Source organism: Quercus robur, chromosome 2 (assembly GCF_932294415.1).
Source record: "Quercus robur chromosome 2, dhQueRobu3.1, whole genome shotgun sequence".
Lineage (NCBI taxonomy): Eukaryota > Viridiplantae > Streptophyta > Magnoliopsida > Fagales > Fagaceae > Quercus > Quercus robur.
Window position 1 is genome coordinate 70,914,684 of NC_065535.1, and position 15,769 is coordinate 70,930,452.

General features: G+C 33.2%; 1 protein-coding gene across 1 annotated transcript; it reads right to left on the bottom strand.

Annotated features, from left to right (window-relative positions):
• Positions 1-7,913: 7,913 nt before the first annotated feature.
• On the bottom strand, positions 7,914-15,703 carry LOC126714832 (cysteine-rich receptor-like protein kinase 46). The gene is made up of 8 exons (XM_050415211.1): positions 14,405-15,703; positions 10,610-10,931; positions 9,993-10,118; positions 9,704-9,840; positions 9,414-9,624; positions 8,789-9,023; positions 8,513-8,663; positions 7,914-8,300 (listed from the first exon to the last, which is right to left on the bottom strand). The coding sequence occupies exons 1-8, from the start codon at positions 14,816-14,818 to the stop codon at positions 7,977-7,979; spliced, it is 1,920 nt and encodes a 639-aa protein (XP_050271168.1). The 5' UTR covers positions 14,819-15,703; the 3' UTR covers positions 7,914-7,976.
• Between the last annotated feature and the right edge of the window lie 66 nt (positions 15,704-15,769).

Here is a 15,769-nt window from a genome sequence, read left to right on the forward strand (position 1 = left end):
ACAGGCTGGGGCTGGGGTGGGGGAGTTGGGACGCTGGATTGCGGCTTTCCTTGTGCACCTTTCCCTGGCTAACCCTCAATGAGGTTGAATAAGCTGGTCGGGAGCTTTCTCTTAAGACCCATCTCAGCTCGAGAGGATGTTCCCGCTGACAACAGCTCCGCTTCGGACAAGTCAGGGTCACCCAGATCACCAGAAGGATCTTTGGAGGGGTCAGCTTGGTCAAATGCCCCAAATCCCTCCTCGGACAGGAGATCCTTCAGAGATCAAGAACCCGTGCTCGACTACGGTGATTTTCGGAAGCCGAGAATTGTTAGCGCTAATCACGTGCTTTGAGTCGGCAAATGACTTCTGGATGGGATCGTACCCTAAGATTTTGTGAGCGGCTCTGACTTGACCATCCTCGTCATTTACAAAAACCGCCGCTTGAAGAACAGTCTCCAAATCCACCCGGTTGATCAGATGAAAGTGTCGGTGAAAGGCGTGTGGATCTGCAAAGAAAGGCATGTACATGGTTAGTAACCGAACCACACCAAATTAAGACGGCGCAAAGGATTGACACCCTCCTACTCTCTACACCCCACTTGGTTCTCTCTCCACCATTGGGCAAGGAAGGCTATCGTGCCATTCCCTAAATACAATAAGATAATCCTTATTCAACCCTTTGTTGGACTCGGGGAGGCACTGGATTAGCCGAACCCTATCGTCTCTCATCTTCATGTAGTAGGATTTGCCTCTCAAATTTTGGAGATTGTAGCACCAATTTACGTTATGATGGGTTAGTCTTAGCCTCATTTTTTCGTTTAAGGCATCCATACAACCCAGAATCCTAAACATATTGACAGCGCATTGGGTGGGAGCTAATTGGAAATGTCTAAGGTAACTCCTCATTACTGGCCCCATGGGGATTCTCATACCACCCTCCACGAAGGCGAGAAGGGGAATTACCACCTCGCCCGTCCTTCTCTTAAGATGCCATTTCCCCTCCTTGCAGTGCCTTAAACTTACGTTGGGGGAATCCTATAGTCTGCGATGAACTTTTCCATCGCCTCTTCGGTCTCAACCAACTTTTTCAATTTAACCATCTCTAGGAACTACTAAACAAACTTAGGGGGTGACGGGAGAAGGAGAGGAACAAGAGAAAAATAAACCCATAAAAGAAAAAGCACGAGTTAGTGAAGGCAGAGAACTTACAGAAAAGAGGAAAGGTTCCTCGAACAGGATTTTTGTGTTGGAGGTAGACTTGAATTTGGATGAAAGTTTGACTGAACCCAGGATATGTGCGCTAGAACTCTTAAGTGCAAAAGTGAAGAGACAAATCAGTTCCAAAAATTATTTATACCTCCCATCGAAAGTAACTGCACGAATTTTCCCGCCTATAAAGGTAAGGAAATCTCCACTGTTAGATCACCATCGCGCCGTTAAATGTGGAAAGCATAGAGCCGCCCGCATTTAATGAAGACACGTTTCACCTTCCAAGACTCCAAGAACGTGTCTCGGGCAGACGAAGAGTCTCTGGAACTGATAGATGACAAGGATTGACAAGCTTTGACAGAGGCCTGATGTCATCAAAACCCTCCTCTCCGTCCGAGGATCCGAGCAGCAGGATTTTGAGGGGCTATTATGGGGCCAGAGAATTTGTGATCCTGACCCACTTTCCATTAGGGCCTAAGGCCCGCGCCGAAGAGAATAGTTGCCGAGGACAAGTATTGAAAGACCAAATAGCCTAGAGATGCAGCCGAGAATGACCCTGTCCTCGGCATCCCAAGGCCTAAAAGAGAAGAACGACTCGTCATCAAAGGCAGCCTCCAAAGCGCTCCCAGAAGGAAAGGCGAGTAGAATAGGACTCGCACGGGGGTACGGTGTGGGAGTGGTTCAAGGAAAAGACGTCACATCCGCATTGAATGCACCAACAAACGTCCTAGCCACATTGATGGGAAAAGACCCCTGAATAGTGTGGCTTCGGTTATTGCAACTAACAGAAAGTGGGGGGGGGGGGGCGGCTGATGGGACAGGCACTCGAGTAGTTATCTGCCTGATCGACAGATGGAAGGTCAGGATCAACTGAGAAGGGCTATATAATGTAAGGATTCATGTGCTAAAAAAAAGAGGCCGGAGGGATGGTACCCAAAAAGAAAAAGGAATAACAAGAACATTAAGCTCAATGGACAAGGTCCATGGGTAAACTTGGTTCACCTCTGAGTGTCCACTATGAGCACCATGACTAACCACTGTCCGGTGACTAAGGTCTAGCCTTTCAGCCCACGCTCTACAAATTTTATTATTTAGGCCTTAAACGTTTGAACCCAATAAACCAATTGGGGTCGTTACAAATTGAGTCATTACAGAAATAAAGTTAGAAAATTTTAAAATCCCTTTTTTGACATTTCATATAACCTTATTTATAATATGTATATATATATATATATATATATAAAATTTTCATATACTATTACTTTTGAAAATCTGATGAATGATACTACCTTTAATTTAATGTCTTTATTATGCAAATCATCAGTTAGATTTATATGATAATGATAAGAAGCGTTACAAATGAGATCATTAAAAAAATAATAAAATTAATTAGTCATTGTCATTATGGAGTAGTAGTCTATAGTTTTACACATCCAAAGAAGTGGAATATATAGAGTTTACTTAAAGGTATGTGTAAAGATTCACATTATATATATATATATATATATATATATAGAAACACACACACACTTAAAAACTAATGAAAAACCAATGGTTATTAACTAAAATTATAGTATTAATAAAATACTTTATGAGATCATCCTAAAAAAATTATTACGTGCAACACATGGGTATGTGATCTCATGTGGGAAAACATGAGGTTTTGCCAAGTGGTGCATTCTATATAAAGAGAATTGAAATATTCTTAAATGCCACATTTGAGATAATAATAAATTAAATATTGACCTTTTGTTTTATTAATTTGGTTCAATGTTTCAAGACTTTTCTTATTAAAAAATAAATATTCTTTGTTTCCTTTGGTTTAATGTTTCAAGACATTTCATCTCTCACACATACACACAAACCTTTTTGCATTTTAATTCACTATTTTCACTTCTTACATTTCTAACCATTTATATATACCTACTCATAACCCTTCATGTCATCCCATGTTAAATACACACAGACCAAAAACGATGTCATTTACCTTTAATCTTTCAACGACACTTACCTAGCTCTATCATTGTTGTTTCATTTAATCCTAACCCTGTATGAGTTGGCTACAGCCAAAGAAGGGGGACTTACATTTTGTATTGAGTGACAACAGAAATTATGATTTTGATGTTAAGGTCGGATGTTGTGAATTTGTGGGTTTTGTAAATGATGTGATTAACTGTGGGTGTTTAGGGTGTGTATTTTATTTTAGAATTAAGGAGAAAGAGAAAAACACTATTTATATCAACTTTAATTCTATAATATTCCTCCAAAGTTTTTTTTTTTTTTTTTTTTTCTTTATTACTTCAATTGAATAAATGATGTGTGTGCAATTTATAATTGTTGTTTTTTTATGATGAACTCATTACTAATAAAGTTCTATAACAATTATGCTATAATATTTATACAATCTTCTCCAAAACCATTTTACATAAAACATTACAACATTATCCGTGCATCACACGGATAACTTACTAGTAATTTTAATAGTTAAAAATCAAAATATGATAGTATATATATATATATTTTTTTACAAAAGAGAGTATATAGACATTTTCGAGTATCTGACTATTCCGTATGGTGTACAATGTTAATGTGACAATCCCGGCAAAACTTGTTTAAATACCTCTGTTCCAAACTTCCGATGAGAACAAGAGATGTTGAGACAAGAAATTTCAAAAGCGGTTACGGGAAGTAATTAAAACTATGGGTAGTTATTGCTGGAAGTAACCATCTACTCTCCTGATTAGTGGGTAGTTATGGACTTAAAATAGTTACATTTTTCGCTTATAGGTAGAGGTATCGGCATAAAGAGAAGAAACAACGAACAACTAAGAACATATCAGAGATCAATATGAGAGCATATGTACTTAATTTCTTCAGAGATTTAGTAGTTCTTAGAATTTAAAAAGGCTTTATGCTTGTAAGTTGCTTCCTTTGAGGTTATGATCTTGTTTAATTAAGTATTAGTCAAGTTTGATGAATTATTTAAGTGTTTGTATGTGTTTGATCTAAATTTTTGCTTGTTTAGAATCAATTCGATGTTAGAATGATGACTTAGGCTTTAATCTGTTGTAATTGCTTTGATCATATTTACTCCAATTAATTTCATTTCAAGATAGTTCACTGCAATCCATTTTAGTTCAATTAGGTGTACTTTGAATCAAAGCACTTGAATTTAGTCTGTTTAGGAATAAATCACTTCAAAATAATTTAGCTTAAATCAGTTCATTTTGAATCAATGAAATTAAAGAAAAATTAGGCTTGGGGATTGGACTTAGTCAATTAGAAAACCGAGGTCACTTTTAGGACATCTTTCATTGTTAAATTTGTGCATTTTCTCAATAAGTGCTCTTGATAGAGACATTTCCAAACCCCAAACCCTAATCCTTGAAGTCAAATTTCACTTTAAATTGGGTTTTGCACCCCTCTAATTTCACTTTAAGCAACCTACAAACATTAACAAGGGACCAAACTTATTAAAAATTGATTTCTACTAAAACAAATTGGCAACCACTGTTGGAAATAAAGGAGAGATATTACCTGACTTTTCCTTGGAAATTACACAATATGATTTTACCAATAGAGGTGGCGGAGATGAGGTATGGACTAAGTCATTGTCTTAAGACAAATCGTGCCGTCTACAGTATATCCGATGTAGTTAGACAAAATATTTTTGCACGTTGTCCGTAGGATATAACAGCCCAGCCACCTTTGCTGATTATCCTTGCAAGCCTACACTGCTTGTAGAATATAAGCTCTCTATAGTACTTTCTTTTCCCATAAAATTTAGTAAAAGATAAAATATTTTTGTGAGTAGTACGAAACAATAGATGACAATTGTTTAGGACAATAAAAGTTGTTTTTGAAAGTTTGCAGCTTTGTAATTCAAAAAAAATTAATGTTATATGAAACTTTTATTTCTTTCCATATATATAGAGCTGGACATGTAACTTGTCCTTAGCCAAAGAATCAAAATGTTTGATAACACTAAAATGGTCATAAAGTTATTGAAATCAATATATAATCAATAGGTTTCTATATATATATAAAATAAACCGGTCATCAAAAATCTTTGCCAATGTAAATACATTGAAACAAGTTAATAGCCAAATCAAGTTGTCTTACTGTCATAATGCTATTGAAAACAAAATAACAGCCCTAACGTGGTTGGCCTTTAGATATCAATTAATATTTTCCTTTGAAACTTTGACTATACACAATAATTACAACCAAGAATGGAAAGCAACCTGTAATGCTATAAACTATCAACGGTAAATTATATAAATATATAGTTATATAATTTTCTGATACTTTCCATCTATAACGTTACCATTAAATGTATTAAAAGAAATGTTTTAAAGCAAAAGTTTATAAAGGAAAGTATATTAAAAGCTGTCAATATATGGTATTAAAAATCACATTAATTTTCAGAAATTTTCCTAACTAAAATCATTAACAATAGCTATTCAAATTTTGAATTATATTTGAATTTCAAAAATTTAGCAATCAACGTATTTGACATTAAGGTATAATTGATTTTTTTTTTTTTTTTGAAAAGAGGGATAATTGATTTTCTCAATTCACATAAATGAGTATTAAAAATAAATATGATATTTTTTATAAAAATATCCAACAACCACACTAGAAGTACATACTCAAAAGATAAAAACTCATGGCAAACTGCACATTCTATATTGAATGAAAAAATTGTCTTGGCTTTTTTCTGTTCTACATAATAAACTAAAGCCATATTAGATCAAATGCAAGTGTCGAACCAATTTGAATTTGAAGGTTTACCATTACATGAGTACTTCGCAACAAATGCAGCTTGGGAGAGGAACTTCTTCATTCCAAGATTATGTGAACATAACCCAATATTGTTCAAATAATTCTATGAATGTTTGAAAACCTCAACTACAACAACAACAACAGCTACAATCAAATCTTAATTATACAATTTTGGAATTGACTCCTTTCTTCAAATTACATAATTAAAGAAAGAAAAAATTGTCTCCCCATTTTTACGGGCTAGCCAACCGTTACTGTTATTAAGAAGCTCATCTCAAATAGGAATCTTGGCTTTTTGTTCACTTTTTTAACCTTAGAATAGGTTTGATTTCAGTAAATTTCTGCATTGGTTTTAAATATTTCTGTTAATTAATTAATTGAGAATGAGGACTTGGTAGGAGAGGGACTTATATGTATGATTACATTCACTTTGATCATGACATAAAATGTAAAAAGTATGAGAAAAAAAGCGAAATAAGAAGAAGCAAGGTTTGATTTTTTTTTTTTTTTTCAACTTTCATATGCCCAAGCCTATTCTTACACCTATCAACTCAACTTTTTTTTTTTTTTAATGTACTTATCAACTCAACTACCCCCATATATTCTCTCTCTCTTAATTTTTTATGTTGTGACCTGATAAGTAGTGTCTATGTAATGAAAAGTCTTCTACCTAATTTAAGGTAAGGCTTCTTCTTGAAAAAAGAAAAGAAGGTCAGGTTCATTCTCGACTTTTGACATTTTTTTCTTAATCATCTATCCTAATAAAGTGGAAACTTGTCCACTTTGTTCAAAATACGGTGCTAAACACGTGATGAGACCTTCAACCATGGAAAATTTCCTTTTGTTTTTTGTTTTTTTGTGTTTTTTTTTTTTTGGTTTTTTTTTTCTATTTTATGCAATTTTTATTAATATATCTTTTGGCTGGCCAGATTCAGGCCTGTTTAGTAGGCAAACTCAAACACAAATTTTTACATTTTAAACAATATTACACATATTTTTATATATTTTTTCACTCATACGTATTTTAAAAAATTACATATAACATTATTCAAAAATACTTTATCAACACCCCCCCCCCCCCCCCCCCCCCTTTCAATAATGGAAATTGGTCACCTGCTGTTACATGGGTACCTGTCATATCATACGCTTAAGCCTAATTGGCTGTCACCTTAAGGATTCTCAAGCAATCTCTGCACCTAAAAATTTGCACTCAAAAGTCATAAGCCAGTTCACAATGAAATGCAGCTTTAGATTAGATTGTACCAAAAATTTTAGGTGGATTTTGTGCAAAATTCAAAAACATCGGCCATCATGTTAAGGTAAACATGAGCTTACTGTAAAGAGCACACTCTTAAGATTTTTAGCTTCAATTTCATTTCCAATCATAGTCTCCTACTTAAGATCTATAATATCAAGCAAGAATGGTCAAAGTAGTAGACATATTACACCCTAATGGAGTCATGCTAATCGTTTCAATTTAGATATAACCAATTTATGTCAAAACTCAAAAGACACAATGATATGTTCTGCAATATTTCTTGCACACATATCTTCATGATTCTATTTTAGTCCTCTCTCTCTCTCTCTCTCTCTCTCTCTCAGTTCTTGTGTGCTATACTTTTAACTTTCCTAACTATCATGATGTTTCCCCTACATGACTGTTAACATAATGGAAATTGAAATGATTTATATACTCTGGCAAGTTAATTGTACAATGGGCCTAATCCCACACATGACCTTGGACTAATATTACTCTCAACACTAGATTACAAGAATTTTTTATTTATTTATTTTTTAATTTTTTTTTTGAGAATTAGGATTACAAAAATTTGATTTGGAAAAAAAAAATGAAAAGAAAGAGAATAAAAGAACTAAAACATTGTTAAATATGCTGCATCTTGTCTTTGTCAAGCATTGCAAACATAAATAACATGAGAAATGATCCCAAAAAAAAAGAGGGAAAGGGAGAGAAGGAAAGCCTAATGAAAATCAAAGAGGAATTATTCAGGGTCACATTTTTTAAAACTGTGGAATGTACATAAATCAGATAAACAAGAAGTTTGTCTATGATGACATGAAGAGTCAAATGATGAAGATAATCTTGCACATTCATCCGCGAAAGGAGGCTTGGATGGCACTGGCAAATGGAAATCCTTTTCTTTAAGCATTTGAATTACTGTTGTCATGCTAGGACGTAAAGATGGTGATTCTTGAGTACACAAAAGACCCACCTGAACAACTCTTGTGATTTCTCCAACGTCTTCCATCATTATGCTTTCATCTATAATCTCAAATACTGTATTTGATTGGAAGTGCTTCCAAGCCTACATTCAAACAAAAAATGAAACTAACAATGGCAATGAATACAAGAGCAATGTTAGGGACAACTTTTTTCAAGATCCTTCTCACAATTTGCTAAGATGTCAAGTTGTGAAAAAAATTGTGTCCCTAGACTAAATGTGTTGCATATACAAAGACAGAAGCTGCTCAAATGCACATACACACAAGTATTAAGCAAGGTTATGAGAAAATTTACATTAATAACAAGAGTCTCAAATGTTTCTGTAGGATGAAATTCACTATTCTTCACACCGCTGACTATTTCAAGCACCAGAACCCCAAAGCTATAGACATCTACTTTTTCAGTTAGTCTTCCTTGAGCAAGGTATTCAGGAGCCATGTAACCTCTTTCAAGCATTAAAAAGAGAGAGTTTTTGTTAGTATAGTGAAGGATTCAACAGAATTCAAGTTCTAAATACCCGACTAGAAGTTATGAAGAATAAGAAGAATACTATTAAATAAGCATACTTACAATGTGCCGACAATGGCAGTGCTGATGAGGCTTTTGTCACATGAATAAAACCTTGCTAGGCCAAAATCAGCAATTTTTGGTTTATGTTTCAAGTCTAATAGAATGTTGCTTGCTTTGATGTCTCTATGAATTATCCGAAATTGACAGCCTTTGTGGAGGTACTCCAAACCTTCGGCTGTTCCAATGATTATTCCAAGCCTTCTATTCCAATCTAGTTCCGTCTTCTTCTCTGGGTCTATCTTCCATGGGTAGCAAAAGATTCATCAAGATATTTTACACTAGAAGGAACATGAATTCATAATTACTAAGAAACCAACAGTAGTTAGTTAAACATGTTATATAAATTGATTCCATTATCCACAAGATTATACTTATAACTAGATCTCTTACGTGAACACATAAACACTATTAAATTACCGATTGTCCCAAAAACTTAAGCTATTAGGAAATAATGAATTTAATCACATAACCATAATTCTAACTAACACAACACTCGCCAAATAGATGACTAGGATAATTTACATTAGATTAGATTTATTACATACTATCTAATTGCCAATTGCCATCACAATTATCATTTGTCCGATCCTACCCAAAGAGATGAGATTGAGTTTGAAGTTATTACCAAATAGGATACTGTCAAGGCTTCTGTTTGCAAGGAATTCATAGACAAGGAAGCTGTCTGTATTGGTGAAGCAGCAACCCAGGAAACGAACCAAGTTCTTATGTTGGGCTCTGCTAATGATATCCATTTCATTGTAAACCTCGTTTGTATTAGCTCTTCCTCTTATGTATAATCGTTTAATCGCGATTTCTCTACCATCAGCTAAGGTTCCCTATTCAAATATGCATATATAATAAATTAGAGAAATGGAATTAGGAAATTTAGACATAGAAGGCACTTAATACACATACCTTAAACACTTCACCATTTCCTCCATGACCAAGCTTGTGGGCTTGATCAAAGCTGTCAGTTGCTTTTTCTAAGGTTGAGAACTGAAACTGCAAGATCTGCAAGCTTCTGTTTGAATCTGATAAGAACGGTTCCTTTCCTTCGGATACAAAAACATATTTTGTGATGATGAGAGGAAATTATTTACTAGAATGTGAGCATATATAGATAAACTATTAAAGTAGTGTTATTGTGAGGAAGAATGAAACAAAAGCGAAGGAATCAGTAATATGCAATTTCATTTAACATTACCTTTTACTCTTCTTTTGTGATTCTTTCGTCTGTATACAGTTCTACCAGCACAGAATCCAATTACAATCACCAAAGCACAGGAAGCAATGGCACCGAGAGCATATGAGACATATGAAAATATGGTATCTACAAGAGATTCAACAAGTAAATTATGAAATTAGATAAGGTCCAAAATTAAATATGAGAAAAAAGAAACCCTCAAAATCGAGAAGAAAAGGCAAATAAAGGAGGCACTATCATATAATGTTTACAACATAAAAGTGCTTGGAAGGGCGTTTGCACAGGTGAAATGTAGCAGTGAGATGTATACTTCCCCATCCAAAAAAAAAAAAAAAAATCTTAATAACATATGCCAATATGACATGGTTTGGGATAATAACATAGGCTGTACACTATAAAATTTATTCAGGTACCAGGAGCAATGAATAAACCTATAGAACATGAGATTTATATAGACACTAAGTGAATATAAAAACATGTGTTGATATGCGTCTTGCTCAAATTACATAGGAAGGATATTGTTGCACTGGTCTTGTCCCCCATAGGACAGAGCATTCCTTGACACAGTTGCGGTAACCACAACTAATATTACCAAGATTAAATGATTAAGAACTGACCTACAGCTGCATCAGAATCAGGGCCATTGGTGAAGTCATAATCAGAGTAACGAATAAAGCAGCCCGCATTCATCACACGGCTATCTGTTGATGGTAGGCAAGATAAGGAAACCATGGCTGCATTTACCAGGCAGGAAGAACACATATTATGGTCCATAGTTTTCCAGCAATTAGCCATAGCATAGACTGATGAACCCGCAGGCAATTTCTGACGCTCTACTGCAAATCCTCGACTATCTGGTGCTTGTTTTGCTATCTTATAGACTAAATCCTTTGCCGTGTCCTTGAATATTTGACTTCTGTCAAAACTATTACTGCATCTCTATGTCCAATCAATCCCCAAAAAGAGTAGCATATTAGATGAAGGAAAATCAGCGAGGATTGGGTTCATGATTGTTGTAAAAGACAAAATAAAGCTATATAAAACCACGCAGACAAGCACACGAGCGTTATCATGGAGATTCATGTCAATTAATACTGCATCTTGAAAATGTATTTGTATCTTAAGGCTCAAAGTGTCTGATTATACACAGCCCATATTCTTAACATCCTTTTAACAAGCATGCTACGGGTTTTTTTTATATTGAAGGTGCTAATTTGGGCAGTAAACAAGTCAAGTCGAGTATTAAATATTCAAAATTGGTTACTTTAATTTTATTTTGAACACAAACCAAGTTCAAAGTTCAAACTCATTAGCTATTTACAAGTTCAAACTTATTCATATCCTTGTTGAACAAGTTTGAGCTTGTTCACACAATTTATTCTTTCTCATATATAATACACATCAACACTAAGATATATATATATTTAACCTTTCACAAATTTATGTTAATAGTTAACAACTATAATATAGTTAAAATTATATTATTTGAATTAATTAGATATAAGGAGTTTCTAATGAGTTTAAATTCTATAGGGATACTGTTTAACACCCCCAATTTACAATGTCTTATCATATTTTTTAAGATGAAAGAATAGAAACTAATAGACGTGATCACAATTTCATTAAAACCCTATTCACTATTCTTAAAAAATAAATTAAAAAATAAAAAAGAAGAAGAAGTGACTGGAGTTGCCGCTTTGTACCTATAAATATATAGCAGATTACCCAAGTCTCAAGTAATGTCTACTGTATTCTCTCGTGGTAATCTTTATTTATTTTATTCTTTTGAAAAATAAATAATGTGAGATGATATTGTTGCATTGGAAGATATAAATGGGAGGTTAAAACTTAAGTCTTAGCTCTACTTAAGTTTCCCATTATATCCAATTATCTAGTTTTATTTCACTATTTTGATCAAAACTTGTTTTGGGACACTTAAAGGTAATTCCCTTAACAGTGGCAGGCACAATGACTACATTGAAAAAGAAAAGAAAAGAAATTATAAAATTTAAATGAAAAAATCAAAAGTTTCATGATTGAATTAAATTTTAGACATATTTTGAGAGTGTAATTTGTAATTTAATATAAAATTAATTTTTTAAGCTATAACAATTAGATTTATTGGCCTCTTATTGTTAAAAATTATATATAATTAATTTTCACCATAAAAATTATAAGAAAGTACCAATAATAATTTGATATCTTATGAACTTATTTGTAATCTTGCATAATCTAATCTCAAACTCTCAACCCTATCAAAATATATTTTTATATGTGAATACATAAAAAATGTATAATATTGTATTATATATACTCAAATCAAGTTCATATTCTCTTTATCTATTAAAAAAAAAAAAAACACCTCATATTCTCTTAGGGAAAAAAAAAACCCTCATACTTAGGTTTTATTTTTTTATTTTTTTAAAGGTTGATAGTAAGAGAGGAAGAGATAAATTTCAAGACAAAGACATAAGACACCACAAAAAAAGTCATTATTAATAGGTTGCCACTTGAACCAAGTTTGTTCTCAAAAAATTATGTTTGAACATGACTCAATTAATAGTCAAATGATAATTTGGGCTTGGGCTTGGGCTTAATTTGTTTATTAGAATTTTTCAAAAGTTGAGCCCAAAGTGTTCATAAGCGACTTAATTCAGTTACAATCCTAATACTAATACAAATGGGGTAAAACTTTGATGCAATTCTTTATATGAATTATATTTAGTTCTAATTAAGTACAAATAAATTGCCCAAAAAAATTAATTACAAATACATAATTATATTGAATGTAATTATCATTGGGAAAAAAATTATTATGTTTGTGTTTCATTGGTTAATGCAAGTATGCAACCATGTTTTCAAAATTAATTGAGGAATCTAATATATAGTACCTAAGGAAATGTACCTAAGTGTTACCCACACTAATGCAGCATATCAAGTATTGGGATTGTGCTGGTGGTGCGTTATTTCCCTAATATAATGTGGTGATTTTTTTTATCCATTTGTAATAGGAAGAATCTAGTTTGTATTTTTGTTTTTTATAATTGTTACAAGTGGAGGAGGGGAATTCGAATTCTGGTTTTTGTCGTAGGGGAGACCAAATAACACTAATGAGTTACAAGATTTTTGTCATGTAGCTAAAGCTGTGCAGTCAACTTGCTAATCTGCCAAAATTGACTTGATCTAACCCAACCGGTTAGGTTGCGTTGGTTTTTAAGGGTTGATAGATTAGGTTGGATTATCAAAAGAAAAAATTACAATGGATCGGTTTAGGTTTGGATCAGTAGATTCACAAATCCGCCTAATCCAACCCAACCCACTTATATTTAAAATATATATATTTTTAAAATTTTATTATATAATATTGTTATTTACTTTTTTATTTATCAACTAAGTTGGGATAATTATATAATATCCTACTATTCGTAGGATAATAAAACTAATTTATGTTTATTTTGTATCTCAACTGAGTACAGATAGAACTATTTGATATCTTACTAACTAAATGCAATGTCATTTGGTTTAATAATTTGTGTATGATGGTGCTATTACTTAGAATTTTCAAATGGCAGGGGTATCTAATAGAAATATTTGGTTTGATTATTTGTGTTGTTTGATGTACTACCAATAGTTTGAACTGTTATAAATCTAGTTTTTATTTGTGTTAGTTTGAACTTAATTTGAAACATTAATAAAATAGTTTGCGTTAGTTTGATGTTATACACAGGTATATTAGGTTATTTGAATTAGGGTTTATTAGGTTGCAAATTTGTTTTTATTTGTGTTGGTGTTGGTCTGACGATCAATTAATATTATTATAATAATAAATAAAAAACTATCCAACCCTTGGGTCCAACCTAGTTGGGTTGGGTTGGGTTGAACTCCTGTGATGTGTTGGGTTGGGTTGGGTTTTTTCAACCCGATCATAGTAGGTTGGATTGAAAAAACTTCTCAACTTAATCCATGCAAACCCCAACATATAGCCTTTATTATCGAGAAATGCTATTTTCACAACAAATCATATGTGTCAGGTTGTTAATGTTATGAGTTATTATTGGTGGGTGAAAAAGTAATTTCAGTGGCATGATTAAATTATAACCAATAACAACTTACTACTTGTGAAAATATTGTGGACATAACATTTATTTTATCTATCACCTAAATTATAAAACTCTCAAAACAACAATTCCCTACAAACTAACCAAAAAAAAAAAAAAAAAACGATCATAACAAATTCCTAATTCATACTTTACTCATTTTACTGGAAACGAATTCTTAACAATAGTTTCTTTTTAATGAATTTCATATTCCCCTGGTTATTAGCCTGATCTCAAATGACACATTTTCCTTCTTAATAACAAGATGTATGAGTGCAATTTAACATTAACCAAAAAAATATATATATAAATTACCTTCAAAGCATCAGGTCCAACAGTTTCTTCATAGAAACTATAATTCTCTACCCTGATAAAGCACCCATCAGCATAAACCCGACCACCTATGGAAGGAAAGCAACTAGCGAAAAGGGTCTTCACATGGTTGAAGCATTCTTCACATTCATCACCGGAAAGATCAGCCATGCACTGCGCAAACACATGGAGTCGGTTAGGTCCCTCACCCACTTCTTCAAACGAAAACTTATTGCGCTTTATATCTTCTTCCATGCTCGCCATTATCTTCCAATATGTATCCACGTACATTGATGCGTTGTGTGCTTTCGTATGGCTGCATGAGCGCGCTACCACGTCCAAACGTGGGTCTGCATGAGCTACCTGAATTGAAAAGTGGATGATGAAGAAGATCAAACACAAAAAATTGGCAGCCATGCATGAGAGAAAAGAGAGTGGTAAGATATGGGGTTCTGAGTTTTGATTATTGTTAATTTTGTGGTTATGATTTTTTGTTTTTTTGGTATTTTGGTTTCTTTTTTACTATAGTTAGCATGGTTATACCGGTGGTGTTAAATTTGTGTGGTTTTCTTAGAGAAGGGATTGGCAAAAAAAAAAAAAAAAAAAAAAAAAACAAACTAACAAATATATAACCAACTAAGCGTGAAAATTTTTACCTTTGTCACCAAGAAAACGAAATGACGCCCATTATGGCCTTTTTGAACATTTCAAAATCAGGATTAATTCAAAGTAGAAGGCCCATGGTTTGGATGCTTCCAATGGAGCTCTATTTTTTTTTTTTTTTTTCATAAAATAATAACTTAAGTTTTTCGATAGTACACATATTTTAATTCACAAAACATTACCTTCAAAAATGGGTTTTAAATTTGTAACTAAGAACAATCTTGTATGATATATAAAAATGGATAAAGGTGGAAACTGCAAAGAAAGTGTATCCCTAACTTCAGAATCGCTCATTAATTGTATGTTGTACTGGCCTATCCAACGCCAAGACACGTGATAATTATCCCTAGAATGGTTGTCAAATTGTTCTGTAGCTTCTTCATGCAAATTGACATCTTTAGTTCTTTCAAGCTATCTGAACTCAAGGCAATGTTGATTGTGATTGTAGAAAAAGTCAGCATAATGGCCATTCTGAATCAGCTGTAATGCGGTGATTTTGCTAGAGAACATGGAAATGGAAGCCTCCATAAATCATGTTTGGACAATGAATCGGTTTCCTGGAGTTTAATGGACCTAGAGAACCATCCTTAGAACATGATATGTTTTGCTTAAAGAATTTCAGCAGAACAATTCAATCCATAAATGCATGAAAAATTCTGAACCACGAATACATGTATGGTAATGAAACAAAATCTAGAATGTTAA